General features: G+C 46.0%; 1 protein-coding gene and 1 long non-coding RNA gene across 2 annotated transcripts in view; both read left to right on the top strand.

Annotated features, from left to right (window-relative positions):
* Positions 1 to 24,223, top strand: part of LOC128773485 (uncharacterized) — a 41,429-nt gene extending 17,206 nt beyond the window's left edge. Inside the window, exon 2 of the long non-coding RNA XR_008417758.1 lies at positions 22,873 to 24,223. This is a non-coding gene — a long non-coding RNA (uncharacterized LOC128773485). The remainder of the gene's footprint in view (positions 1 to 22,872) is intronic.
* LOC109274814 (signal-regulatory protein beta-1-like) lies at positions 1,066 to 24,223 on the top strand. Its single transcript, XM_053890380.1, has 6 exons — positions 1,066 to 1,165; positions 13,276 to 13,632; positions 15,609 to 15,929; positions 16,501 to 16,839; positions 21,157 to 21,297; positions 21,774 to 24,223. Exons 1-5 carry the CDS (start codon positions 1,096 to 1,098, stop codon positions 21,255 to 21,257), a joined length of 1,188 nt encoding a protein of 395 aa, XP_053746355.1. The 5' UTR covers positions 1,066 to 1,095; the 3' UTR covers positions 21,258 to 21,297; positions 21,774 to 24,223.
* Positions 24,224 to 26,109: the final 1,886 nt, after the last annotated feature.

Here is a 26,109-nt window from a genome sequence, read left to right as displayed (position 1 = left end):
CGGAAGAGGAGGTGGAGAAGGAGAATCAAGACCGTCTCCTTATAACATACACAAAATTTGGTATTATCTAAAAATATATTAACTTATACAAACATTACTGTAGAATATACACAAAAATACTAAGACAAATTAATATGATCGGGTGGATCATAGACATACATTTAAAGCCTAAGACTATAAAAATTCTATAAGAAACTGTAGGAAAAAACCCAAACCTAAATGTTAATGATCTTGGATTAGAACAGGCATTTTAAAGGGCTCCTGGGTGGCTCAGTCAGTTAAACATCCGACTTTGGCTCAGGTCGGGATGTCTGTAGTTCGCGAGTTTGAGCCCCGCGTCGGGCTCCGTGCTGACAGCTCAGAGCCTGAAGCCTGCTTCAGATTCTGTCTCCCTCTCTCGCTGCTCCTCCCCTGCTCCCACTCTCTCTCTCTCAAAAATAAATAAACATTAAAATTTTTTTTTTAAAAAAAGAGGCATTTTGGGGCGCCTGGGTGGCTCAGTCGGTTGAGCGTCCGACTTCAGCTCAGGTCATGATCTCACAGTTTGTGAGTTCGAGCCCCGTGTCGGGCTCTGTGCTGACAGCTCAGAGCCTGGAGCCTGCTTTGGATTCTGTGTCTCCCTCTCTCTCTGCTCCTCCCCCACTTGCGATCTGTCTCTGTCTCAAAAATAAAAACATTAAAAAAATTTTTTTAAAAAGAGGCATTTTAAGATAAGATGTGAAAAGCACAATTTATAAAAGAAAACATTGCTCCATTTGACTTCAGTAATCTTTACACCCAATTTGGGGCCTCAAGATGAGGGGAGGACCCACTGGAGGGGGGGGGCAGAGGCCCCATGCAGAAGGGAAGCATTATTTCTACTGGGCTTCTCCACTCTCTCTGAAAAAGAGAAGAGGACCCCTCACCAAGTGAGGCCTTTTCTGCCTGACTTCTATTTCACAATCTAGAAGCAGATTGCTGCCTCACAGCCACGTCACCCCATCATAGGCACTTCCTCTTAATCATGGAAGGAGGCAGGGTTTCCTTTCTACAGAACAGAGGCCAATTCTCCCCAGCACACACATTTGCACACTGCAGAGTCCCCAGGCCTCCACAATGCCGGACCCTGCCTCCCGGCCCCACTCTCCTCCTTACCTGCTGCTGGCTCTGCTGTTGGGAGTTACAGGTAAGCATTGCCTTGGGTACAATCCCCTTTCCCTACCCCTTCAACCTCACCCATGTCCCTGGACATGAAGGGCCTCCAGGTAAGCACAGGTGTGCTACCCAGGGCTGCCACAGAAGACCAAGGACTGGGTGTCATCTGAGAGCAGGAAGTCGGGGATCTGAGCATTTCCTCTATGCATCCATCACCTACAGCTTGTTACCAGAGGCATCCAGACAGTGGAGGCTTCAATCTGTCACAAGGACAAGTTTGTAGGTATTAAATGATCTAATTCTCACAACACCCCTGCCTGATAGCTAGGACTGTACTCCCGATTGGCAGATGGAGAAACTCAGGCAGAGAGTGGAACTGGCCCAGTGTCACCTACCTAAGTCAGTACAGCTGCCGGGATTCACGTCCAGGCCACCCCGCTCCACGGTTCATTCTTTTCACCGTGTTATGCTGCTCGGCTTCTCGGTGGAGGCTAACTAAACAAACATCAGAAAATACAGAGAGGGAAACAGAAGAAGAGGCATCACTTAGCACACTCCGAGGTCTCCAGAGTTCCAGTTCTGCTGTGTGTCCTCCCAAACTTTGGTTAACGATGTGTTGGGTGATTCCTATGCGCCAAATCTTTTACTCGGCTTTTAACATGTATGACAATTTCATGGAATCCTCAAAGTGATCTGTATGCTAGCATGCTGGGCCACACTTCATGTATACTTGGGAATGCACTTGTGTATGTGTGTGTGTGTACATGTTTGGGCATGAGGAAGGGTGCACACGTGGGTATGGGATATCTGAAAATGCTTTCTTATCGATTTCCTCACGCCACGTCCACTCTACGTGAAATGTACAGTGAACAGATGTTTGGTTCCCTCTCAGCTCCTCACCCACTTTTTCTACTTCTCTAAAGTACTGCTCACCATCCACCAAGCTCTTAAGACAAGCAAACTTCTCTCTGGGTAGAAGGAGTAGAACTTTGTGCATTACTACCTTGGAAGTCCTCCATGCTGGACCGGAATGGGGAGGAAAAGAGGGGGTCCAAGATACAGAGGATCCTGCCTGTATGATCTGCACCTGTAATTATATCCTGATCCCAACCATCTAGTGTCAGCTGATGCCTCCAGGCCTCAGGAAATCTCATGCGTAATCACTTTCCAATTTCCTGAGCACTCACCATGTTCCACACACACTTAGAAACGCTTATGTCTGTTATGTCCTGTGAACTTTGCACGCAAGGTAAACGTTTTCGTCCCCCTGGCTTACAGATAAGAAAAAGGAAGCACAGAAAATCCAAGGTCACTCAGTAGTGAATGGTAGGGCTACAATTGTTTTCTTTTTTAATTTTTAAATTTACATCCAAGTTAGCATATAGTGCAACAATGATTTCAGGAGTAGATTCCTTAATGTCCCCTTACCCATTTAGCCCATCCGCCATCCCACAATCCCTCCAGCACCCTTATGTTTGTTCTCTATTTATGAGTCTCTTATGTTTTGTCCTCCTCCCTGTTTTTATATTGTTTTTGCTTCCCTTCCCTTATGTTCATCCGTTTTGTATCTTAAATTCCTCATGAGTGAAGTCTTTCTCTAACTAGTTTCGCTTAGCATTGTACTCTCTAGTTCTATCCACATAGCTGCATATGGCAAGATTTCATTCTTTTTGATTGCCGAGTAATACTCTATTGTATGTATGTATATGTAATATGATATCTTCTTTATCCATTCATCTGCTGATGGACATTTGGGCTCTTTCCATACTTTGGCTATTGTTGATAGTGCTGTTATAAAATTGGGGTGCATGTATCCCTTCGAAACAGCACACCTGTATCCCGTGGATAAATGCCTAGTAGTGCAATTGCTGGGTCGTAGGGTTGTTCTATTTTTAGTTTTTTGAGGAACCTCCATACTGTTTTCCAGAGTGGCTGCACCAGTTTGCATTCCCACCAGCAGTGCAAAAGAGATCCTCTTTCTCTGCATCCTCGCCAACATCTGTCGTTGCCTGAGTTGTTAATGTTAGCCATTCTGACAGGTGTAAGGTGGTATCTCATTGTGGTTTTGATTTGTATTTCCCTGATGAGGAGTGATGTTGAGCATTTTTTCATGTGTCGGTTGGCCATCTGGATGTCGTCTTTGGAGAAGTGTCTATTCATGTCTTTTGCCCATTTCTTCACTGGATTATTTGGGGTTTTTTTGGGGGGTGTTGAGTTTGATAAGTTCTTTATAGATTTTGGATACTAACCCTTTACTTGATATGTCATTTGCAAATATCTTCTCCCATTCCGTCGGTTTCCTTTTAGTTTTGCTGATTGTTTCCTTCACTGTGCAGAAACTTTTTATTTTGATGAGGTCGCATAGTTCATTTTTGCTTTTGTTTCCCTTGCCTCTGGAGATGTATTGAGTAAGAAGTTGCTGTGGACGAGGTCAAAGAGGTTTTTGCTTGTTTTCTCCTCTGGGATTTTGAGGGCTTCCTGTCTTACATTCAGGTCTTTCATCCACTTTGAGTTAATTTTTGTGAATGGTTGTAAGAAAGTGGTCCAGGTTCATTTTTCTGCATGTTGCCATCCAGTTTTCCCAGCACCATTTGCTGAAGTGACTGTATTCCATTGCATATTCTTTCCTGCTTTATCAAAGATTAGCTGGTCATACGTTTGTGGGTCCATTTCTGGGTTCTCTATTCTGTTCCATTGGTCTGTCTGTTTTTGTGCCAGTACCATACTGTCTTGATGATTACAGCTTTGTAATACATCTTGAAATCTGAGGTTGTGATGCCTCCAGCTTTGGTTTTCTTTTTCAGGATTGCTTTGGCTATTTGGGGTCATTCCTGGTTCCATCCAAATTTTAGGATTGTTTGTTCTAGCTCTGTGAAGACTGCTGGTGTTATTTTGATAGGGATTGCGGTAGGGCTCTGGTTTGAACTCAGGCAGTCTGATTCTAGATCTCATGGGTCTAACCATTGCTCTTCTCAAACCCTATGGCCCCACATCAATCCCATGAGATTTCTGCAGATCTGCCAGTGGGTGTAGGGAAGGCGGGGCAGGGGGGGCGGGGGGTTGCAGTGTAAGGAAGAGCGTTTGTAGTTTGCTTCTCTCAGGCTCTTCTTCTTACTGGGCATATGCAAGTGACTGTTTCCCCCATGTCATCTTCGTTAGAAACTCAGTTTCTCATAATTTCCTGAGAAATTCTCCACTGAAAATGGACTTCATGTCTCAGACAGGGGTTGCACTGAGAAACTTGCACATTGAACAAATATTTACTAGACAACTACTTACTAGGTGTCAGAAGCTGCTATGAATTTAAGGCATACTGGTTATTAAAAGAAAAGTAGCTGCCCTCGACGCAGTTATATTGTAGCGGAAGAAAGGACAGGAAACAATAGACATACCAAATAAGTAAATAACAGTATATTAGAAAGTGGTGAGTGTGAGGAAAAAAACATGATAGTGCAGCTGGCTAAGATAATGAGAGACTCTTTAGGGTGGGATGTATTTAAAGAGGCAGACTGGGTGGGCATCACTGAGAAGGGAGATTTGAGCAAGATTATGAGAAGGTGGGGGTGTGGGCCATGTGATCTTCTGGAAGAAAAGCCTTCCTGAACAGCATGGGAACAGCATGTGCACATGCCCTGACCCTCCCGCTCTGTTCAAGGATTTGGGCTTTTACTCTGAGTGAAACGGTTGCCATTGCAAAGTTTTGAAGACACAAGTGGCATGATGCGACATGAGTTTTAACTTATTCTAGGATTTGGTTGAGATTAGACTACCACAGGGCATACATAGAAGGAACTAGAGCATTCAAGAGCTTCCTGCATTCGTACAAACAAGGACATATGGTGTGCACCAGGACTGCAGCCAGGACAGAAAGGGGAAAGAAGTCAGATTGTGGGTGCATGCAGAAGGAGAGGCCACAGGATCTCCTGATACACAGGATTTGGGATGGAAAGAGAGGCTCCCGAGGGTTTGGACCTGAGCATCTGGGAGAATAAAGGTGCCTCAGCTGAGATGTACAAGGACGTGTTGGAAACTGAGTTCAGTTTGGGACGAGTTAACTGTGAGAAGTTTACCTCTATCGAAGTAAAGTGGTGAGTGGCTGGTCAGACATACAAATCCAGAGTTCAAGGGCAAGGCCTGGGCCAGACATGGAAATATGAGGATTACACATACACAGATGGCAGAGTTTACACCTCTCCCTGGCTCCTCTTGACCCTCTAATCCCTCTCACCTCCTCCCTCCCCTGTTCCTTCCATTTCCTTCCCCAAGATGCATGCCTATTTCTTCCCATTTGTCTTAGCAGTTCGGCTTCCTGACCCCAACTTTCCTCTCCAGACTTACAGATCAAACCACCTGATGCTCTTGGCACACCCAAGACTTGCCTGTGAGAGCATGCACCCTCCTTAGGAGGCATGGTTGGTTTCAAATTGTGCTAAGTGCAGGCTTTTACCAGCTCACACTCTGTACGAGCGAACCACAACTTTTCTCCCTGAGTAGCTAAGAAATAGAAAAGAACACAGGATGTATGTATGTGTGGTTTCCAGTAGCCCTCTCCTCTGATTTATATGCCTGCCTAGTTTTTAGGACACTTCAAAAGGAAGGAAATATTTTGTATTTCTCTATGTCTCGAGAGATTGGCTAGTCACTTAGGCAGTGAAATCCAACTGTAAAGTCTTGCACTTGAAGTGAAATGAATGCCCCCAAAATGACTGTGTCCCTTCAATGTATAACTCAATGTCCCGACATAGGCCACCTCCCACAACTCTTTTCAGAACACGGAAAAATTTGCAGACTACTATTTCTTTTGTTTAGGTGTTCCCATGGTGCTATGTCCTCCTTCAAGGACATGTTTCTCAAATCTACCAGTCCCTGGAACAATTTTCTTTGTCCTCGGGCCATTTAGTCCAACTCAAAGGCTCTACATGGCGCGATCACCTTCTTTGAAGCCATATTTCTAATTATGCTAAACTACACATCACATAAAATCTACCCTCTCACCATTTTTAAGGGTACAAGCCAGCGGCCTCACATACATTCACAAAGTTGGGAAGTCAGCACCACTGTGCGTTTCAGGAACTTTTTCAACAACCGAAGCAGACACTTTGCATCCATTAAACAAGAATTCTCCATTCCGTCTTCCCCCACAGCCACTGGTAACCTCTGTTCTTATACTTATAGATACTTTTTTGTATCTATGAATCTGTCTCTTCTAGGTGCTTCATGTAAGTGGAATCATTTATGTGTCCTTTTGTATGTGGCATATATCACGTAGAATGACATTTAAGTTCATCCATATCATAGTACATATCAGACTATTAAGACTGAATATAATTCCATTGTATATACCTATCAACATTTTGTGTATGCACTCATCTATGGATAGAAATGAGTTCTTTTTCTGGGGCACCAGAGTGGCTCAGTCAGTTAAGTGTCTGACTCTTGGTTTCGGCTCAGGTCATGATCTCATGGTTTTGTAGGTTCGAGGTCCATGACAGGCACTGTGCTGACAGTGTGGATTAGGATTCTGTTTTAGGATTCTGTGTGTCTCTCTCTCTCTGCCCCCCACCCCACTGGTGATTTCTCTGTCTTTCTCAAAATAAATAAACTTAAAAAAAAATGAGTTTTTTCTCCTTCCTTTCAGTTATTATGAATAATGCTATTATGAACATGGATGTACAAATGTCTGATTACATACCTGTAATTTGGTGGGTATTTACCCAAGATTGGAATATTTGGATCATATGGTAATTCTATATTTAAATTTTCATGAAAAAAACCACTGTTTCCACAGTGGCTGCACCATTTTATATTCCTACCAACCATGTACAAGAGTTTCAATTTCTACAGCTTACTCAATCCTTATTTTCTGATTTTTATTTTCTTGTATTTTGGTTTTGCTTTGTTGTGCTTGATAAAAGCCATTCTCAGGGATGAAGGGGTATCTTATTGTGGTTTGGATTTTCATTTTTCTAATGACTAGTGATGTTCAACATCTTTTCATGTGCTTACTCACCATTTGAATATCTTCTTTGAAGAAATGCCTATTCTAGTCCTAAGTCCTTTTTTTAATTGGGCTGTTCATTATTTAGTTGTTGAATTATAGTTCTTTATATATGCTGGCTATTAATCCTTTCTGAGACACATGCTTTGCAAATATTTTCTCCCATTCTGAGTTCTGTTTCACTTTTGATATTGTCCTTTGCTGCACAAAAGTTTTTTTTTTTTTTAAGTTTAAGTATTTATTTTAAGAGAGAGAGCATAGGAGCAGGGGAGGGACAGAGAGAGAGGGACAGAAAGACAATCTCAAGCAGGCTCCACATAGCCAGCACAGAACCCTATGTGGGGCTTGAATTCATGAATCATGGGATCATTTCCTGAGTTAGAATCAGACACATAACTGATTAGCTACCCAAGAGCCCCCACACAAAAGTTTTTAATTTTGACGAAGTCCAAGTCATATATATTTTTATTTTGTTATGTGCGCTTTTGGTTTCTATCCAAGAAATCATTGTCATATTGCCTACGTGGCTCAGTCGGTTAAGCATCTGACTTCAGCTCAGGTCATGACCTCGTGGTCTGTGAGTTCGAGCCCTGTCAGGTTCTGTGCTGACAGCTCAGAGCCTGGAGCCTGCTTCAGATTCTGTGTCTCCCTCGCTCTCTGCCCCTCCCCTGCTCAGGCTCTGGCTCTCTCTCTCTCTTTCTCAAAAATAAATAAACATTAAAAAATTAAATTAAAAAATTAAAGAAATCATTTCCAAACCCAACATCATAAATTCTGCCTACAGTTTTGTCTCTGAATTTTATTGATTTAGCTCTTATATTTAGGTCCCTTTACCCAATTTGAGCTTGTTTATCTATATAGAGTAAGGTGAGGGTTCAACTCCTTTGTTTGCATGTGGATATCCAGTTTTCCCAGCGTCTCATGTTGGAAAGATTACTCTTTCCCCCATTGAATGGTCTTGGCACTCTTGTTGAAAATCTTTTGACCATATATGTGAGGGTTTATTTCTAGGCTTTCTATTCTATTTCATTGCTCTATCCCTCTATTCTTTTCAGTACTATAGTACTCTAATTAATATACTATGTAGTAGGTTTTCAAATCAAGAAATGTGAGGTTTCCAACTACACTCTTTTCCAGGATTGTTTGGTGATCTTGGGTCCCTTGAGATTGCATATGAGTTCTAGAATGGGCTTTTCCATTTCTGCAAAAAAAAAAAAAAAAAAAAAAAACGCCACGGGGGTTTTGATAACAATTGTATTGAATCTGTGGATCGCTTTAGGTAGTATTGACATCTTAACAATATGAAGTCTTCCAATGCACGAACAGAGGAAGTTTTTCCATTTATTTATGTCTTCCTTCATTTCTTTCAGCAAAAACATTTTACACGTTTTGGTGTACAAGTCTTTCATCCCCATGTGAGACTTTACTCCGAAGCATTTTATACTATTTGATGTTAGTGTAAGTGGAATTATTCTCTAATCCCTTTTGAATTGGTCACCACTCGCTTATAGAAATGCACTTGATTTTTTAGTGTTGATGGGTTTTTTTTTTCCAAGATTTTCTTTAAATTCAAGTTAGTGAACATCTAGTGCAGTCTTGGCTTCAGGAGGAGAACCCAGGGATTCATCTCTTACATATGACACCCAATGCTCATCCCAAAAAGTTACCTCCTTACTGTCCATCACTCATTGAGCCCATCTCGCCAACCACCTCCCCTACAGCCACCCTCGGTTTGTTCTCTGTATTTAAGAGTGTCTTGTGGTTTGCCTCCCTGTTTTTATCTCATTTTTCCTTTCCTTCCCCTATGTTCATCTGTTGAGTTTCTCAAATTCCACATATGAGTGCACTCATTTGGTATCTGTCTTTGTCTGACTTATTCAGCTTGGCATTATATCCTCTAGTTCCATCCACGTTGTTCCAAATGGCAAGATTTCTTGCTTTTTCTGGCTGCATAGTATTCCATTGTATATACATACTACATCTTCTTTATCCATTCCTCAGTTGATGGACATTTGGGCTCTTTCCATAATTTGGCTATTGTTGATAGCGCTGCTATAAACATTGGAGTTCATGTGCCCCTTCAAATCAGCATTTTTGTATCCTTTGGACAAATATATAGTAGTGCAACTGCTGGCTCATAGGGTAGTTCTATGTTTAATTTTTTTTTTTATTTTTAATGTTTGTTTTCGAGAGAGAGAGTGAGCTTGAGCCAGGGGAGGGGCAGAGAGAGGGAGACACAGAATCTGAAGCAGGCTCCAGGCTCCGAGCTGTCAGCGCAGAGCCCGACACGGGGCTCGAACTCACGAGCTGTGAGGTCATGACCTGAGCCGAAGTTGGACACTCAACCAACTGAGCTGCCCAGGCGCCCCTCTATGTTTAATTTTTTGAGGAACCTCCATACTGTTTGCCATGACGGCTGCACCAGTTTGCATTCCCACAAACAGTCCAAGTGTTCCTCTGTGTTGTTTTCCTATTTGCATTTTATTTATCTCTACACTAGTGTTTTTTATTTCCTTCATTCTGCTACCTTCAGGTTTATTTTTCCTCTTCTTTTTCTGATTTCTCAAGGTCCATAGTTGTTAACTGAATTGTGATCTTTCCTCTCTTTAAATGTAGGCATTACAGCCATAAATTTCCCTTTAGAGCTGCTTTCACTGCAGTTTGTAGGTTTTGGCAAGTTGTGTTTCCATTTTCATTCATCTCAAGGTGTTCTCTAAATTCCCTTGTGATTCCTTTTTGCTTAATTTTTGCTTTTTTTAAGAATGAGTTCTTTTATTGCTATAAATTTGAGAATATACTATTTCTTGTTCTGTTGTTGATTTCTAGTTTTATTTCACAAACTGTTTCACCAGTTCACTGCTTGAAAACTCCTTCCAGATTCCAGTAAATTGCCTGCTTTTCAGCCTGTGTAGCAATGGCTCATACAAAAGTTTTTTTACAGTAACTGGTTTCTGTAATAGTCTGGGGATACATATGTGGTAGACAGAACAATGTCCCCCACAAAGAAGCCCGTTTTATAACACCTAGACCTGTGAATAGTTTTATATGCCAAAAAAGATTTTGCAGAAGTGATTAACTGGAGACTATTAAATGGGGAGATTATCTGAGATTATCAAAGTGGCCCAAATATATTCACAAGAGTCCTTATAAGAATGAGATAGGGAAGTCAAAATTAAAGAAGGACAGGTGACAAGACAGGCAAGAATTTGGAGTGACTGGAAGATGTGAAACCGTGAGAAAAGGATTGTGGGCAGCTTCTAGAATTTGGAAAGACAAAAACCCTAACTCCAGAAGAAATGCAGCTCAGCTGACCCTTGATTTTAACTCAGCAACACCAATTCTGGACTTCTGACCTCAAGAATTGTAAGATAATAAACTTCTGTAGGTTTTGCCATTAAGTTTTAAATAATTCGTTATGGAGCACATTGGTGGTTCAGTAGGTTAAACATCCAACTTCGGCTCAGGTCATGATTTCACGGTTTGTGAGTTTGAGCCCCACGTTGGACTCTGTGCTGACAGCTCAGAGCCTGAAGCCTGCTTCAGATTCTGTGTCTCCCTCGCTCTCTGCCCCTCCCCTGCTTGCACTCTGTCTCTCTCTCAAAAATAAACATTAAAAACCTAAAAAAATAATTTGTTGTAATAGCATTCAGAAACTAAAATAATATGATTATGATTCAGCAAAGTCACAGGGTACAAAATCAATGTACAGAAATTGGCTGCATTTTTATACACCAATATGGAAGCAACAGAAAGAGAAATACAGAAACTGATCCCATTTACAATTTCACCAAGAACCATAAAACACCTAGGAATAAACCTAACCAAAGATGTAAAAGATCTGTATGCTGAAAACTGTAGAAATCTTATGAAGGAAATTGAAGAAGACACAAAGTAATGGAAAAGCATTTTGTGCTCATGGATTGGAAGAATAAATATTGTTAAAATGTTAATACTACCCAAAGCAATCTACACATTCAATGCAATCCCAATCAAAATTGCACTGGCATTCTTCTCTAAGCTAGAACAAACAATCCTACAATTTGTATCAAGCTGCAAAAGACCCCAAATAGCAAAAGTAATATTGAAGAAGAAAACCAAAGCGGGAGGCAACACACTCCCAGACTTTAGCCTCTACTACAAAGCTGTAATCATCAAGACAGTACGGTATTGGCACAAAAACAGACACATAGACAAATGGAATAGAATAGAGAACCCAGAACTGGACCACAAATGTACGCCCAACTAATCTTTGACAAAGCAGGAAAGAGCATCCAATGAAGAAAGACAGTCTCTTTAACAAATGGTGTTGGGAGAACTGGACAGCAACATGCAGAAGAAGGAAACTAGACCACTTTGTTACACCATGCACAAAAATAAACTCAAAATGGATGAAAGCCCTGAATGTGAGACAGGAAACCATCAAAACCCTAGAGGAGAAAGCAGGCAACAACCTCTTTGACCTCAGCCGCAGCAATTTCTTATTCAACACATCTCCAAAGGCAAGGGAGTTTAAAGCAAAAATGAACTATTGGGACCTCATCAAGATAAAAAGCTTCTGCACTGCAAAGGAAACAATCATAAAACTAAAAGCAACCGACAGAATGGGAGAAGATATTTGCAAATGACATATTAGATAAAGGGCTAGTATCCAAAATGTATAAAGAACTCAACAAACTCCACACCCAAAAAACAAATAATCCAGTGAAGAAATGGGCAGAAGACATGAATAGACACTTTTCCAAAGAAGACATCCACATGGCCAAAAGATACATGAAAAGATGCTCAACGTCACTCATCATCAGGGAAATACAAATCAAAGCCACACTGAGATACCACCCCACACCGGTCAGAGTGGCTAAAATGAACAAATCAGGAAACTACAGATGCTGGCGAGGATGTGAAGAAATGGGAACCCTCTTGCGCTGTTGGTGGGAATGCAAACTGGTGCAGCCGCTCTGGAAAACAGTATGAAGGTTCCTCAAAAAATTAAAAATAGAACTACCCTATGACCCAGCATACAGGGATTGTATTTACCCAAGGGATACAGGAGTGCTGATGCATAGGAGCACAGGTACCCCAATGTTTATAGCAGCATTTTCAACAATAGCCAAATTATGGAAAGAGCCTAAATGTCCATCAACTGATGAATGGATAAAGAAGATGTGGCTTCTACATACAATGTAATACTACTTGGCAATGAGAAAATGAAATCTGGCCATTTGCAGCAACGTGGATAGAATTGGAAGGTATTATGCTGAGTGAAATAAGTCAGTCAGAGAAGGACAGATATCACATATTTTCACTCATATGTGGATCTTGAGAAACTTGACAGAAGACCATGGGGGAAGGGAGGGGGGGAAAATAGTTATAAACAGAGAGGGAGGGAGACAACTCATAAGAGACTCTTAACTACAGAGAACAAATTGAGGGTGGATGGGGGGATGGGGGAGAGGGGAAAGTGGGGGATGGGCATTGAGGAGGGCACTTGTTGGGATGAGCACTGGGTGTTGTATTAAGCCCAACTGGAACAAACTATATTAAAAAAAATAAAATAATATGATTATGATATAAGAAAAAAACCCACAGATTTTTGAAAGAATATTTTACTTCTCATTTAACTTCATGTTTGTGTGTGTTGAAAGCTCTGCCCATCACTGCCACTCAGTTATCCAGGCTGCTAGAACAGACCCCAGCATGTGCACGTGCTAGTGAAGGAGGGAAGTTGATCCATAGAGGTTCCAGAAGTTAAACACACAGCCCAGAAACTACATCCATCACTTCCGCTCACACACAATGGTCTAAAGAAGTCTCACGGCCCCACCTAATGCAAGAGACCAGAAAGTGTAACACCCCAAGGGGCCAGAACACAGACAAGCAGGATCATTTGGCGAAGCACGACGCTTTCAGAGAGGGCTGGGGCCGTCCGCCTGCCGTGTGCCACATCACCGAATCTCTCTGTGTTTTGCTTTCCTCGTCTGTAACAGGGTCCCGTGTGACAGGCTCATCACAAGGGCTACATGCCGTGTACACGCAGCGGGCTGGGTTCACGGTGTGCACTCAGTGAAAGCTGTTGTGGATAAATACTTGAGCGGACGGACAGGATCACACAAGGATCATAAGTAGCTGTCTTGTTCTCCCTCCAGGTGTGGCACATGAGATGGAACTGCAGGTGATCCAGCCCGAGAAGTCGGTGTCTGTGGCCACCGGAGAGACAGCCACTCTGCGCTGCACCCTGACCTCCCTGCTCCCCATTGGGAAGGTCGAGTGGTTCAGGGGCACAGGGCCAGGCCGGGAGTTAATCTTCAGTTCTGTCGGATACCGCCACTCCCCCCGAGTAACAACTGTTACAGACATCACAAAGCGAAGCAACCTGGACTTTTCCATCCACATCAGTAACATCACCCCAGCAGACACGGGAACCTACTACTGTGTAAAGTTCAGGAAACGGGCTCCGGATGTGGAGTTTAGGTCTGGACCAGGCACCCAGGTCATCGTGAGCAGTGAGTATCGCTCCTTCCCCTGGTTGTGACAACAAGTCAATAAGAATGCCCTCCATCGCTTGGGCAACAGATAAGGATCAGGTGCTTTGGCGGGTGCCCCTGAATGAGCCCCTTCCACGGATCAGGGACGTTGAGGCCCGGAGATGTTGTGCTATTTGCTGAAGACACCATGGCTGATAAACAGTGGGAAAATCTGGAACCTCAGTCTGCAGGCTCCCAGCTCTTCCCTTTTCCAATCCTGACCAGCCTTCTGGTTCCAGCGATGAGGGACTGAAAGTCTGGGTGACTTTCCCAGTCACAAGGCCTCACTTCACCCCTGCCTCTGGAGAGACCTCCGCTTAATGTAGCCAGAGTTCTCCTTACTCAGCACTTACTGAGCACCTGGTGTGTGCATTCTGGGCTCTGGGTGCTGTGGACGTAGCAGAGAACAGAACAGCCAAGGACTTTTCTCTCATGAAACTTACGTTCCCCTCCCTTCCAATGCGGGTAAATGCACCGAGGGCAGGGAGGCGGGGAATGTGCTTCGTTATAACCGTTCAGAAATATCACAGGGAGAAGAGGCACAGCAGCACTGTTGACTCTGCTACCCCTGCTTGGAAGAGATGCCCGATGTAGGTCATTCGCTGGGGGTCTTTTCGAAAAATGCTCCCGTGATACAGGGACTGACTCTTAACGGTAGCAACCGAGTCTCCCTATACCCTCAGACATAGGGAGGAAACGGGGCTTTACCCTGATTGTGAGGGTGTCACGCAAGTTCCCAGTGGGTATGTCCCTTGCCTGGTCACCGCAGCCAGTACCAGTGCCTGGGCTCCCAACCAGGTCTGCCGTCCTGGCTCTGGGACCTCAGAAGACTCATCCCCACATTGGGCTCGGTGTCGTCGTGTGTCTATGACAACACAGCCCCACAGCACCGCTGCAGGGACTGAGTGAGCGAATGCATGTAAGTTGCTTATGACAGGACCTGGCACGCGGTGGCTGTCCCATGAATGCTGGGGACATACCACGGACCCCATCACAAGGCAGGCACGGGCCTGAAGGAGCTGAGGGTCAGGGAGTCAGCCTAGCATCAGGGGCCCGAGACACTCTCAATACAACCAATCACAGCGCTTTGTCCCTCTAGGGGGGTCAGGGCTGCTGGTGTTTTCATGACTTGACTTACTCATGTGACACCTCCTACCTATGTCCTCAGAATGTTTGCTGAGTTTTAGAAAGGAAGTTGAACATTCACAAATACACATATCTGCAATATGTGCCCTCTGACGACTGTTCTAGAAGGTGTTTGGTAATAAGGGACAATTTGGAGACCCCCTATAGGACCTTCTGAAATGCCCTCCCTCTCGCGTCACTGATGTGTGTGTTCCCAGGACACAAGAGGGCTTCTGCCTGCTCCATAGACCGGTGTCTCTGTCCTTGAAATTGATTCACGATTGAAAAATTAACCATCTTTGGCTTTCTCAGCACTCCGTGATCTTGGTGTTCAACCCAACACCGACCCAAGAGAAGAACGCAGATTCAGAAAAACAACCCCTCGTTCCCTCCCTCTCAGACTCAGGGATTGGAGATGAGACCCTACGGAATGTTTGTGGAAAGAGTGAAAACTAGAGTAAATTCACAAATACCTGAAGGGAGAGCTCCAGGTGTAAGTTAAGTTTGGGATAAAGACAGATCCGAGTTTGGTCCTGGAGAAGCATTTTCAGTGTTAAATTCAAAGCAAAACTGCCTGTATTTGCCTCATGTGCCCCTCACTCCCACCCGAGTAGGAGAAAGGCCTGCGGTCCCCTCTCACCGGGGACGCTGGGCTTGGCCACATCCAGGCCTGCAGGCGGCTGGCCACCTGGTTCCGGCTCTCCTCGGGGCCCCCTCCACCCCTGCAGGGCTGGAAAATAATCCGTGAGGGTTCTGCACAGTGTCACTTACCTGTCGTTGCTGAGGATGACCAGAGTCATGCTTACTGCTCGTAAATGCTCCTCTTGCAGCCAAACCCTCTCCCCCCGTGGTGTCGGGCCCCACGGCCAGGGCCACACCTGAGCAGACCGTGAGCTTCACCTGCGAGTCCCACGGCTTCTCCCCCAGAAACGTCACCCTGAAATGGTTCAAAAACGGGAATGAGCTGGCAGCCTCCCAGACCACCGTGGACCCAGAGGGAGACAGCGCTTCCTACAGCATCTTCAGCACAGCCAGGCTGCCGCTGGCCCCGGGGGACGTTCGCTCCCAGGTCATCTGCGAGGTGGCCCACGTGACCCTGCAGGGGGGCCCTCCTCTTCGTGGGACTGCCAACTTGTCCGAGACCCTCCGAGGTAGATGCCCGTCACCCCCGGCCCAAGCCCAGCTCCGGCCCCCAAGCCTCCCAGCCTGCCCCTCCCCCACTCCGTGCTCCCAGCCTTCCATCCCCTGGAACCTGCCTCCTGACAGACCCTCCCAACCACCGGGCACCCAGGGGTACCGTCACCTCCTCCTGTTTTGACGGCAGTTCCGGGTGAACACCTACCGTGCTAGGTAGGTCGATTTACTTTCCCAGAGCCACTCCAATTATTGAGCACCTACTGTAATCCAGCCACTGTGTGCTCGGTGATTTCATGGATTTTGCTAGTTATTCGATTCCAAATGCATGCTGGGGGCTCGATTTCACTCATCATTACCCTAATAGGAGCTACCAGTAGGTACCTTGAGCACCTACTGTGTACTGGGCACTGTGCTTAGGGATTTCACTCACATGCAAAGACTACCCTCAGTGTTTGAGCACCAGCTGTATGCCTAGCACGGATCTGGGTGATTCCCTTGCTGCGTGGGGGGAGCTAAGTTCTCGAGCCCCTCCCCGGTGACGTGTCTGTTCCATGAGGTCAGAGCTTCTGCTCTGTGCTGTTTCAGTTCCACCCACCTTGGAGGTTGCCCAGCAACCCGTGACAGGGGACCAGGTGAAGGTCATTTGCCAAGTGAAGAAGTTCTACCCCCAGCGCCTACAGCTGACCTGGTTGGAGAACGGACACGTGTCCCGAACAGAAACGGCCTCGACGGCCTCGAACCTCATAGAGAACAAGGATGGGACCTTTAACTGGACGAGCTGGCTCCTGGTGAATTTATCCGTCCACAGGGAAGATGTGGTTTTCACCTGCCAGGTGCAGCAAGACGGGCAGCCCGTGGTCACCAAAACCCATACCCTTGTGGTCTCTGCCCACCAGAAGGACCAGAAAGCCCATACGACCCACGGTGAGTCCGAGATGCCAACTGACCTGGCACTTTAAATTCTATCTTTTCTTTTTTTATGTGAAAAGCAGTCATTCATGCCTATTATAGAATAATCTAGAGGTCTACAGACATAAAGTAGAATTTTGATATGAGCTTCCCTCCCCAAAGCTCGTGCTCCAAGAGTGACCACTGTTAAGATTTTGGTACATAGCTTTTTAGATCTTTTGACATAAACATGCATTAGAGAAGGAAACAACAGAGGGAGGGAGATGATCTTGTCGCTAGCATCTTGCCTCCTGCACCTTCACCTGACAGTAATTATGTCACCACGCCAGGCCAGCCACCTCCTCCTTCTGTTCATTCTCACCTGGGCTTCATATCAATCCTTCTTACACCCTTCTATCCCCTTCTCAGCAAAGGTCTGCACTTGCCACTCTGAAATTCTGGACGGGAACCCTGAGGACAGAGTGTTGAGTCTGGACCAGGCTCCCAGGTGACCATGGGTGCTCACAGCACAAACCACCTTTGTCCCCTGATTTGGGACAACAGGCCAGCAATAATCATGATTACTCACTGCACATTTACTTGATGCCAATTCCAGTTCATTTCTGATCTGCTACAACCACCCTGGGAGCTTGGAAGTTTACAGAACCGACTCAGAGAGCAATGGGGGACAGATGGAGAAGATGTCCTGCCCTTAGTCCAGGTGATGGGCTAAACCAATCAAGAGAAACCTGAGTCCCTGAGGACAGGGACCACCAGCCTATATGACAAATGTGTTAGAGATAACAGCTGGGCATTGTCCCAAGGACCTATAGGTCCCCTTTCTATGACCAAATTATATCTTATCTCGCTCTTATAATATATGGAGGAGTTTGAGCCATGTTTCCAGGAGTCTTTGTTCCAGAAGACCTTTCAAAGGCCCATTTCCTTATAACATACCCCATGACACTGTCCTCATTGCTGGGTCAACACTGAGTCACCGAGTGTCCATGACCCTGCCAACTAGGAGAGGAGAGATAGGAAGGGGAGAACAACTTCTCTTAACACTAGAGGTCCTGCCTAACTGTGGCCACTAATGACTCAGTCATGGATGCACATCCAGTTGCAAATGGAGTCCATAATTGTGTGGTCATGTGATTAATGACTTTTGTTTTTCAACAAAACCAATACCATTACACACTTTGTAAAATTAACAGTAACTCCCTACAATCAGTTATAATGGAATGGATAGTTCTCAAAATTTCTTCTGAGACTTTATTTTGTGCACCAAACTTGGTTTTATTTCATCTCTAAATGCTTGGGGGAACTTTCTTGTGAACCACATGGGACTCCACAACTCTTTTATATATATATATATATATATATATATATATATATATATATATATGAAGAGAATCTGGATAGCTAGGGCTACTCAAATTCTTCATTTCATATTGGATGCTTGTGGCACGTTGTGCTTTGAGGAAGCTGGTCCATTTTCTTGAGTTGTCCAATTTCTACCCATAGAGTTCTCATCATATTACCTTGTTATCGTTTTGCTGTCTGTAGGCTCTGTAGTAATATCCTATTTCTTTCCTGATATTGGAAATATTTATTTTCCCCTTTTTTCATTGTCAGAATTACTAAGAAGTATTTCAATTTTACTAATCTTTTCCACAAACTCTCTTTTGTTTTAGTGATTTTCTCTCTTGTGTATTTTCAATTTCATTAATTTTTCTCCTCTTTTTTTCCCTGTTCTGCTTGATTGGGGTTTATTTTGCTCCCCGTTTTTTGAAATGGGAGCTAGGGTTGCTGACACTAGTCTTTGTTTGAATGCCACACCTGGGTCTCCTGTGCTTGGGGATTCAGTAGCATGGAGCCAGGATACCTGGTGCTGTGTTCTTCCAGACTGCCGGCATCTAGACCATCTGCCTTCATCTTCCACCTTTCAGAGTCCTCCTATTCTTGGACCGTGTGATTTCCAGGGGTCAGTCTTGACCTGACTTTCCTGAACCAGGAAAGCAGGAAGAGACAAATCAACATCACCTCCTCTGGACTGGCTTGGGTTAGACTTTGGTCTTTGGCCTTGCATTGGGGCTCATACCAGGGCTGTTACTTCTGGTGCTTCCAGTGTGCCTGTACTAGCAAGCTTGCTTGTGTGCTAAGACTGGAAATGGGTATTAGGGTTGTCTGGGTTGGAAGGCTGGATGCCTATGTTGCCGACCCTGCTGTACCAAGATGCACAGCCTCAATCCCTTCCCTCAGGAAGGACCCCCGGTAGCCAGAGAAGGGGTGAGCCAGATGAGGTACTTCAACTCTGAATTCTGCCTTGAGCATCTCACAGGGAGATTCATTAGCTTCAGAGCATTGATGGGTCCAGGTTCCCTCAAATGGAGTAAGTCGAGGCCCCTGGGAGTGGACTCCTGGATCCCTCTTTGATGCTGCCTCCTGTCCCTTCATTTCCAGATCGAGAACTGTCCACTCCACTCCTGGTGGCTCTCTTCCTGGGCCCCAAGCTGCTGCTGCTCGTCTCTGTCTCTGCCATCTATGGCCACAGGAAGCAATGGATTCACTGGTGAGATATGGACAAGGAGGGCAGGGCCAGGTCAGTCCCAGAAGGAGCCAGGTCAGTGGAAGGGGCAGCCCGCAGGTCACACAGGGTCAGCGCCCACCTGGAATAAAGAGCAGGTGACGCACCTCCCTTCATATCCTCTGGAGCCTCAGGGATCCCTCTGGGAGGTTCCCAACTCCCAGGATGACTATTGGGTCCTGTAAGAGGTGGATGGGGTCAAGGGCTATGAAAGGATGTACAGAGAGACCTACAGCTTCTGGCAAGGGAGTGGGCTAAGTGAGCAACACCTGGGTGGGAAACCCCACAGAAACCATCTCTAGATTATTTGGGCACAAGGTGTCCACATTTAGAGGAATGCTGACAGGTGCCCGCTGGCTGCTCTGAGGACGGCTCCCGCTCTGACCCTCCGTGGGGCAGACTGGAAAGGATGGGGAAGGGGGATCAGGACCTAGGGAGGAAGGCTGAGGAGGCACAGTCCATGTCAGGACTCTTGGCCAGCCAGCTGATTGAGACCCAGGTCGGTATCTGCACATTAGAGCTGGGTTTCCAGACCCTTCCCAGACAAACTCCACAGGTCAACTGTATTAGGAAGCAAACTCTAACATCATATGAGAAGGGAGAAACCTCACTGTGGTGTGGTGCCCATTCACAGGTATGAGTTAGAGAAGGAGGAAAGACTGGCAAAAGGAGATATTGAACACAATGCAGCACAGAAAAGTCATACTTGCACAGAGAACAGACGAACTGGATGCTATTTTTGCCTTATTTTAAATGGTGCAGAGGGGCAAAACCTCTGTACCCGAACTTCCTCCAGTCCTCTGCTGCACACTGCCCTCTAGAGCAGGTGCAAACATGGGCAATGCAGCTTTTTCAACTGAGAAAAAATTCCAGAGGGCCACCCAGCTGAGACCTGCCGTCCCCCAACACACCAGGGGTAAAAATGGTGGGTCTTTGCTCCTCCCTCTAAGATTATTCCATATATTTCAAAAACGTATTTGAATTTCTTGATGTAAATCTAAGAGCAAAATCCAGTCACTGTAAAAAGGCAAAGAATCTGAAGTTATGCATGCAGACCCAATGATCTACGTGCAAAAGAACAATGTCATTACCTGATGTTGGTACTGGGGTCCAGGGGCGTGGGATGGTGTTTGAAGCCCCTCCCAGGTTTAGACCCCATTTCCTTTCCTAACCAGGGTGTTCTCCAGCCAGCAGGTCTTGTGAGGTCAGGCCACCCCGAGGGCTCCCTCAGCACAAGAACATGGGGTCGTCGAGGCTCGCGTGTGGAACAAAGAAGGGCAGACTTGCACCTTGCTCACCTTGACACTGTCCTTCCTCTACTTGAGGCCAGGCTGACATTCGTTCCTATGACCCTGAGAGGTTGGACTGTCCTAGTCCAAACACAAGGTCTCAGATTCATCCTAAGGACAGCAGAGTCCCACTCATCTTGTGACCCTCAGTAAATTATGAGCCTGTTCCTTCCTCAGAAGAGAGTGTCAGACCTGCCCCATTGGGTGTGGGGAACAAGTCAGCAAACCTCACTTACATGTTACTGAGTGCTCATGTCTCCAGCCCTTCCCTCAGGAAGGACACCCAGTAGCCTGAGCAGAGGTGAGCAAGATGAGGTACTTCTTATCCTGAATTCTGCCTCGAGCCTCTCACAGGGGAAATTCATGAGCTTCAGAGCATAGATGGATGCAGGTTCCCTCAGATGGAGTAAGTCGAGGCCCCTGGGAGTGGACTCCTGGATCCCTCTCTGATGCTGCCTCCTGTCCCTTCATTTCCAGATCAAGAACTGTCCACTCCACTCCTGGTGGCTCTCTACCTGGGTCCCAAGCTGTTACTGCTGCTTGTCACTGTCTCAGTCATCTATGTCCACAGGATGTAATGGATTGACTGTGAGTTATGGACAAGGAAGACAGGGCAAGGTCAGTCCAAGAAAGAGCCAGATGAGCAAGAGGGGCAGCCCACAGGTCATACAGGGTCACCGCCCACTTGGAGTAAAGAGCAGGTGAAATAACTCCTTCGATACACTAAGGGGCCTCAGGAATCCCTCTGGGAGGTTCCAAACTCCCAGGAGGACTCTCAGGTCCTGTAGGAGGTGGGTGGGGTCAAAGGCTGGCAAAGGATGTGCACAGAGGCCTAGGGTTTCTGAGAAGTAAGTGGGCTGACTGAGCAACAGCTGGGTGGAAAACCCTGTGGAGACCATCTCTAGATTATTTGGGCACCAGGTGTCCACATTTAGAGGAATGCTGACAGGTGCCCGCTGGCTGCTCTGAGGACGGCTCCCGCTCTGACCCTCCGTGGGACAGACTGGAGAGGATGGGGAAGGGGGATCAGGACCTAGGGAGGAAGGCTGAGGAGGCACAGTCCATGTCAGGGACCGCCTGTCCTCTCACTACAGGTGACCCAGGAGGAAAATAGCACCGAGGACATAGGAGACACGTGGAGAACATTTCTGGAATGATGAGCAGATAATCAAATGTGAACATGGGTCCACATCTCCTTCCTTCCTCCCCTGCTACGTGCCATCCTCAGTCTCTGCTGCCTCCTTCCTTCCCTGAGGGGCCCAGCCTAAGACAAGGAACAACTAGAAGCTTCCACAACCCTGCCCCAGATGCCTGCTTCCCCAGAGACCCACCTGCCCACAGTTCCTGCTGCTCCTCTCCCAGTCCGTTGATGCCCCAGAGCTGGTCTTCATACCTGGTCCTGAGCAGGGCAATAGAATGTCTCTGGAGACTGACACATGGATATCCTACTAGAATGTGAGAAACAAGTCACATGTACGCATACCAGGCTCTTATCCTTCTCCTGGGGACCATGGTCATGAAGTACACACTCAAGTCCATGTTCTCACAGGTTATTCCTGCCAACCCTCAGACTCCTAAGCCTTGGTGAGTTCTCCAATGTCTCTCGAATACAAATGAATCCCATCCTGGTTGGAAGAAGAGAAGGGATTCTCCTCCCTCTTTGTCTACATGTCCTTCTACTCAAACCCACAGAGGAATATCTCTTCCTCTCCCTGTGATGGGAACACTACCTCCTCTGTCACCTTCATCCTTCCCGACCTCGTTGCTCATGTACACGTGCTGGCAGTCCAGAAACCTGGACCATTCCCTGATTTCCTTCTTCATATCCCGTGTTCATTTCTGCCTTCATAAAGCTATGTGCAGTGGCAAGATGGTAAATGTTCAACAATCCACGTCTCAGGAGGAAAAAGAAATCCAATTTGTAGTGCCTGTCCACTTCGGTGGTGTCTACACTCCCAACGTGGCCAATTTCAAGCTGCCAACAGTGGAACAAGTAGCTTGCAAAATTCCTGGAAAGCTCTCAGGAGCGAGGGCAAGCCTCCTCCTGCACACCAGGGAGCTCCATCCAGCACCTGCACACTGCTCGCTCCCGGGCTGCCCCCTGGTCCCGGCCACCAGCATCTCTTCCTGGACCATTGTCGCATCCCTAACAGACTCTCTGGGTTCCGCCACAGTGATCCTATGGAAATGGAGGTCAAATTGTCTCCCTTCTGTGCTTCTTCCCCCTACAGATGTGCATGGCTCGGTCTCTCCCCCTTTCAAGCTCTGCTGATATGTCCCTTTATGAAAAGCACCTTCCAAAAACCACCCCATGTAAAATATCAATTCCACTCTCTCACTCTGCATTCCCACAGCTCATACCTGAATTGAACTACTTCCCTAGAACTTAAGATCAGCCAGCTTGATAAATGGAAACAGTGCTCACTTTGCACAGTGATGCAAGACCAAAACAATGACGGTGCAGCTGAAACCATGAAAAGTGATGCCAGTAATTGGTGGGAAAAGTAATGATTTTTCTGTGACCTTTAGAAACTTTTTTCAACATCTCAGAAACCCTCCAACAGTCAGTTATGAATGTATCGGGACATAAAAAAACAGTAAAACTATTATTCACTTGGTATATGGGCTTTTGAAACATTAGAAACGTTGAAAAGGGAAGAGTTTTATTTGTTTGCAAAGACTTATCAAGAGTAATTTGCAGAGGGCCTGCCTTCCTCTGACGGCACAGTTTACAACAGAGAGCAAGTGTCTGGATTATCTCCCTCCTTTCTCACTTGGGATCAGCTTCCAACACTCCATCCTTGGCACTTCCGATTCTGTGAAATCTTTACAACATTAATGTGAATATTTGCTGGCATCACTTCCTCCGGGACATTGTCACCCCACCCCACCCCCACTGTCCTCAGTGACGTGGTAAGTTTATCCTCACTCTCCTCCTCTGGCTGCATATCTGGATGCTTGGGAACAGTATCCCGGGCCGCATTCCCATGAAGGTCTCTGTGCCTTCATGAACCCCACTCCCATTGAGTTTGAACTTTACCTCCAGCTTCTTCTCTTCTCGTTTCTCCTGTACCTCTTCAGCTTTATGCCCATTCCCTTCTGCCATTTTTTTCACCTTTGTACCTTATGCAGGTTCATCGGAGGGGGGTGGGGCAGACCAGGAGACTACACAACCATCTGTTTTGCTATTGTGGGAAATGCATATCACAACCCTAATTATCCTGCACCCTGATCTCAGACTTTCATGCCCAGAACTCTGAGAAATTAGTTCCTGTTGTACAAGGCATCCAGTTTATGGTGTTTTCTTATAGTAGCCCAAGCCAAGACAAAATCTAAATAAATTATGGACTTTGCTAAATAATAATGTACCAACATGGGTTCATTAAATTATAGTAAATGTACCATACTACTGTAAGACATCAATAAGATGGGAAACTGTGTGCAGCTGTATATTGGAACTCTGTATGATTGTCCCAAGTTTTTTCTAAATGTAAAACTGTTACACAAATTAAGGCCATTAAAAAAAGTCAACATCTTGTCCTCAGCTGGATCTCTCCCTCTCACACCCCTTTGGGGGACATTGCAAGGAAGTGAATAGTGGGGAGATTTTGTTTCGTAACCCAGGTTTTATCTCACTCCAGTTCTTAGGTTCCTTCTCCTCCTTCCTCTGTCCTCTGCCAGAGCTCACTCCAGAGCCAGGCACTCAGAGATCCCAGAAGGAGCTGCTTCTCTGTCCCCATGATAGTCATCCTAAACGTTTCCAAGTGGGAAAGCCCAGGTTAGTCCTGGTGTGCTCAGAGACCTCAGGGCCCCTGGGTGAGTGGGGTAGTTCTAAGGACCTCAATGGGGGGGGCACAGTTAATCCATGTGCTGAGGTCAAGGAACAGAGTTGGAAGGGGCTCTGCAGAGCAAGGTGGATGCTGTGATGCACCAGGCCTCAGGAGGTGGCCCTGGGCTGTGACCCTCTTTGAGATGGCCTCAGCTGAGAAGAGCCACCTTGCCCCAGGTCATGCCTGGTAACCTGCCACATCCAGTGGCTCCTCAACATGGGGATATAGAGGCCCAGCCCGCTCACCCCAGCTCAGGACAACTCTGAAATAACATCTTAGTATCAGCACGCACAGGAGATCACCTGAGGTTGTCATTGAGACCTCACTGCAGCTTAGCTTCTTCTAAAAATTCCTACTCCCTTCTCCTCCCTTCCACAGGTTTGATCCTAAAAGTACTCCCTGAAAATGACCTGCTTGTTCATATTCATCTCAACACCTCTTTCCCAGGGAACCCAATGTGGAATAAGAGACTGTGGTCAGTACCAGAAAAGGCAGGGATCCTTTTGTCTCTAGGGGCCAAGCCTGTCATGGAAGGGTGGATTGTTTACACTACCACATACCATATACGATATACCACATAGCACACGATATGTCATACACCATATACTATATACCAAACACTCTGGGTTTGTAGGAGCAATGAGAAACCACAAAACTGTTTATGCAAGAAGGCGTATAATCAGATGTGTGTTGTAGAAGACCACCTTGGAAGAAGGAGAAGGTAGAGCTTACGCTGGGCAAAACAAGATGGGGGTAGCCTATTAGGAAGTAATAGTTTTCATTTGGGCAAGAGATGATGGAGATGGAGAAACAGATTCCACAGGTGTTTAGGAGGTAAAACCAACAGGGCCTCTAGCAGGCAGACAAGAGTGGACAAGTGAGGGTGTAGAACATGGGTCCCTTTTTGGTTTGCCCAAATGTTTGGAGGATGTGCCACGTACGGAACAGGGTAGAAGGGGTAAGAGAATGTCTGAGTGCAGACTATGAACTCAGTTTGAATATTTGAGCTACACAAATGAAAATTTCAAAGTCAAAGTGTATATAGCCCAATCACCAAAAAGTGTATTCAGGATTGGAACCTTGACTGCATCTATTTGCAAATCCAGTGCTCCTGATTATCAAGGCATTACATACCCCAGTCTCTAAACTCTGAAGAGTTTAGAGTCTGATGGAAGGTGTGAAGTCTCCTGAAGGTTGGAGGAAGGGAGAGATGCTGGAAGCTGGAGGAAAGATGCTCAGTAGGGGCCATGGATGGCTTCCCAGCATGGAATTCGTCATTCCAGGACAATGTGAGAGGATGGTGACATCCCTGGGAGAGGGGAGTCTTGTCATCTCCTATGGGCAGTTTGGGCCTGCTCTGCATGCTCCTCTTGCTCAACCACCCCCCTGAACTTAACATCCTGTAGATCCCTAAGAGGAGACAGGGCTCACAAGGAACCAGTTGCAAAATAGCCCTGGCAGTAAGTGCATGGCAATGGACTCGTGGACATTAAGCGTCATCAGTCTTGTGTGGGCTGAGAGTCTCCGGACACAAGCATTGTGCTTGAGTAGAGCCCGTTCCGGTGTGACATAGAAGCCAACATGCTGGTTCCATCACTTT

This window comes from Panthera pardus, unplaced genomic scaffold, assembly GCF_024362965.1.
Source record: "Panthera pardus isolate Hobbes unplaced genomic scaffold, ASM2436296v1 HiC_scaffold_25, whole genome shotgun sequence".
NCBI lineage: Eukaryota > Metazoa > Chordata > Mammalia > Carnivora > Felidae > Panthera > Panthera pardus.
The sequence above is the reverse complement of the archived record's forward strand: the minus strand, read 5'-3'. Positions and strand labels throughout refer to the sequence as shown.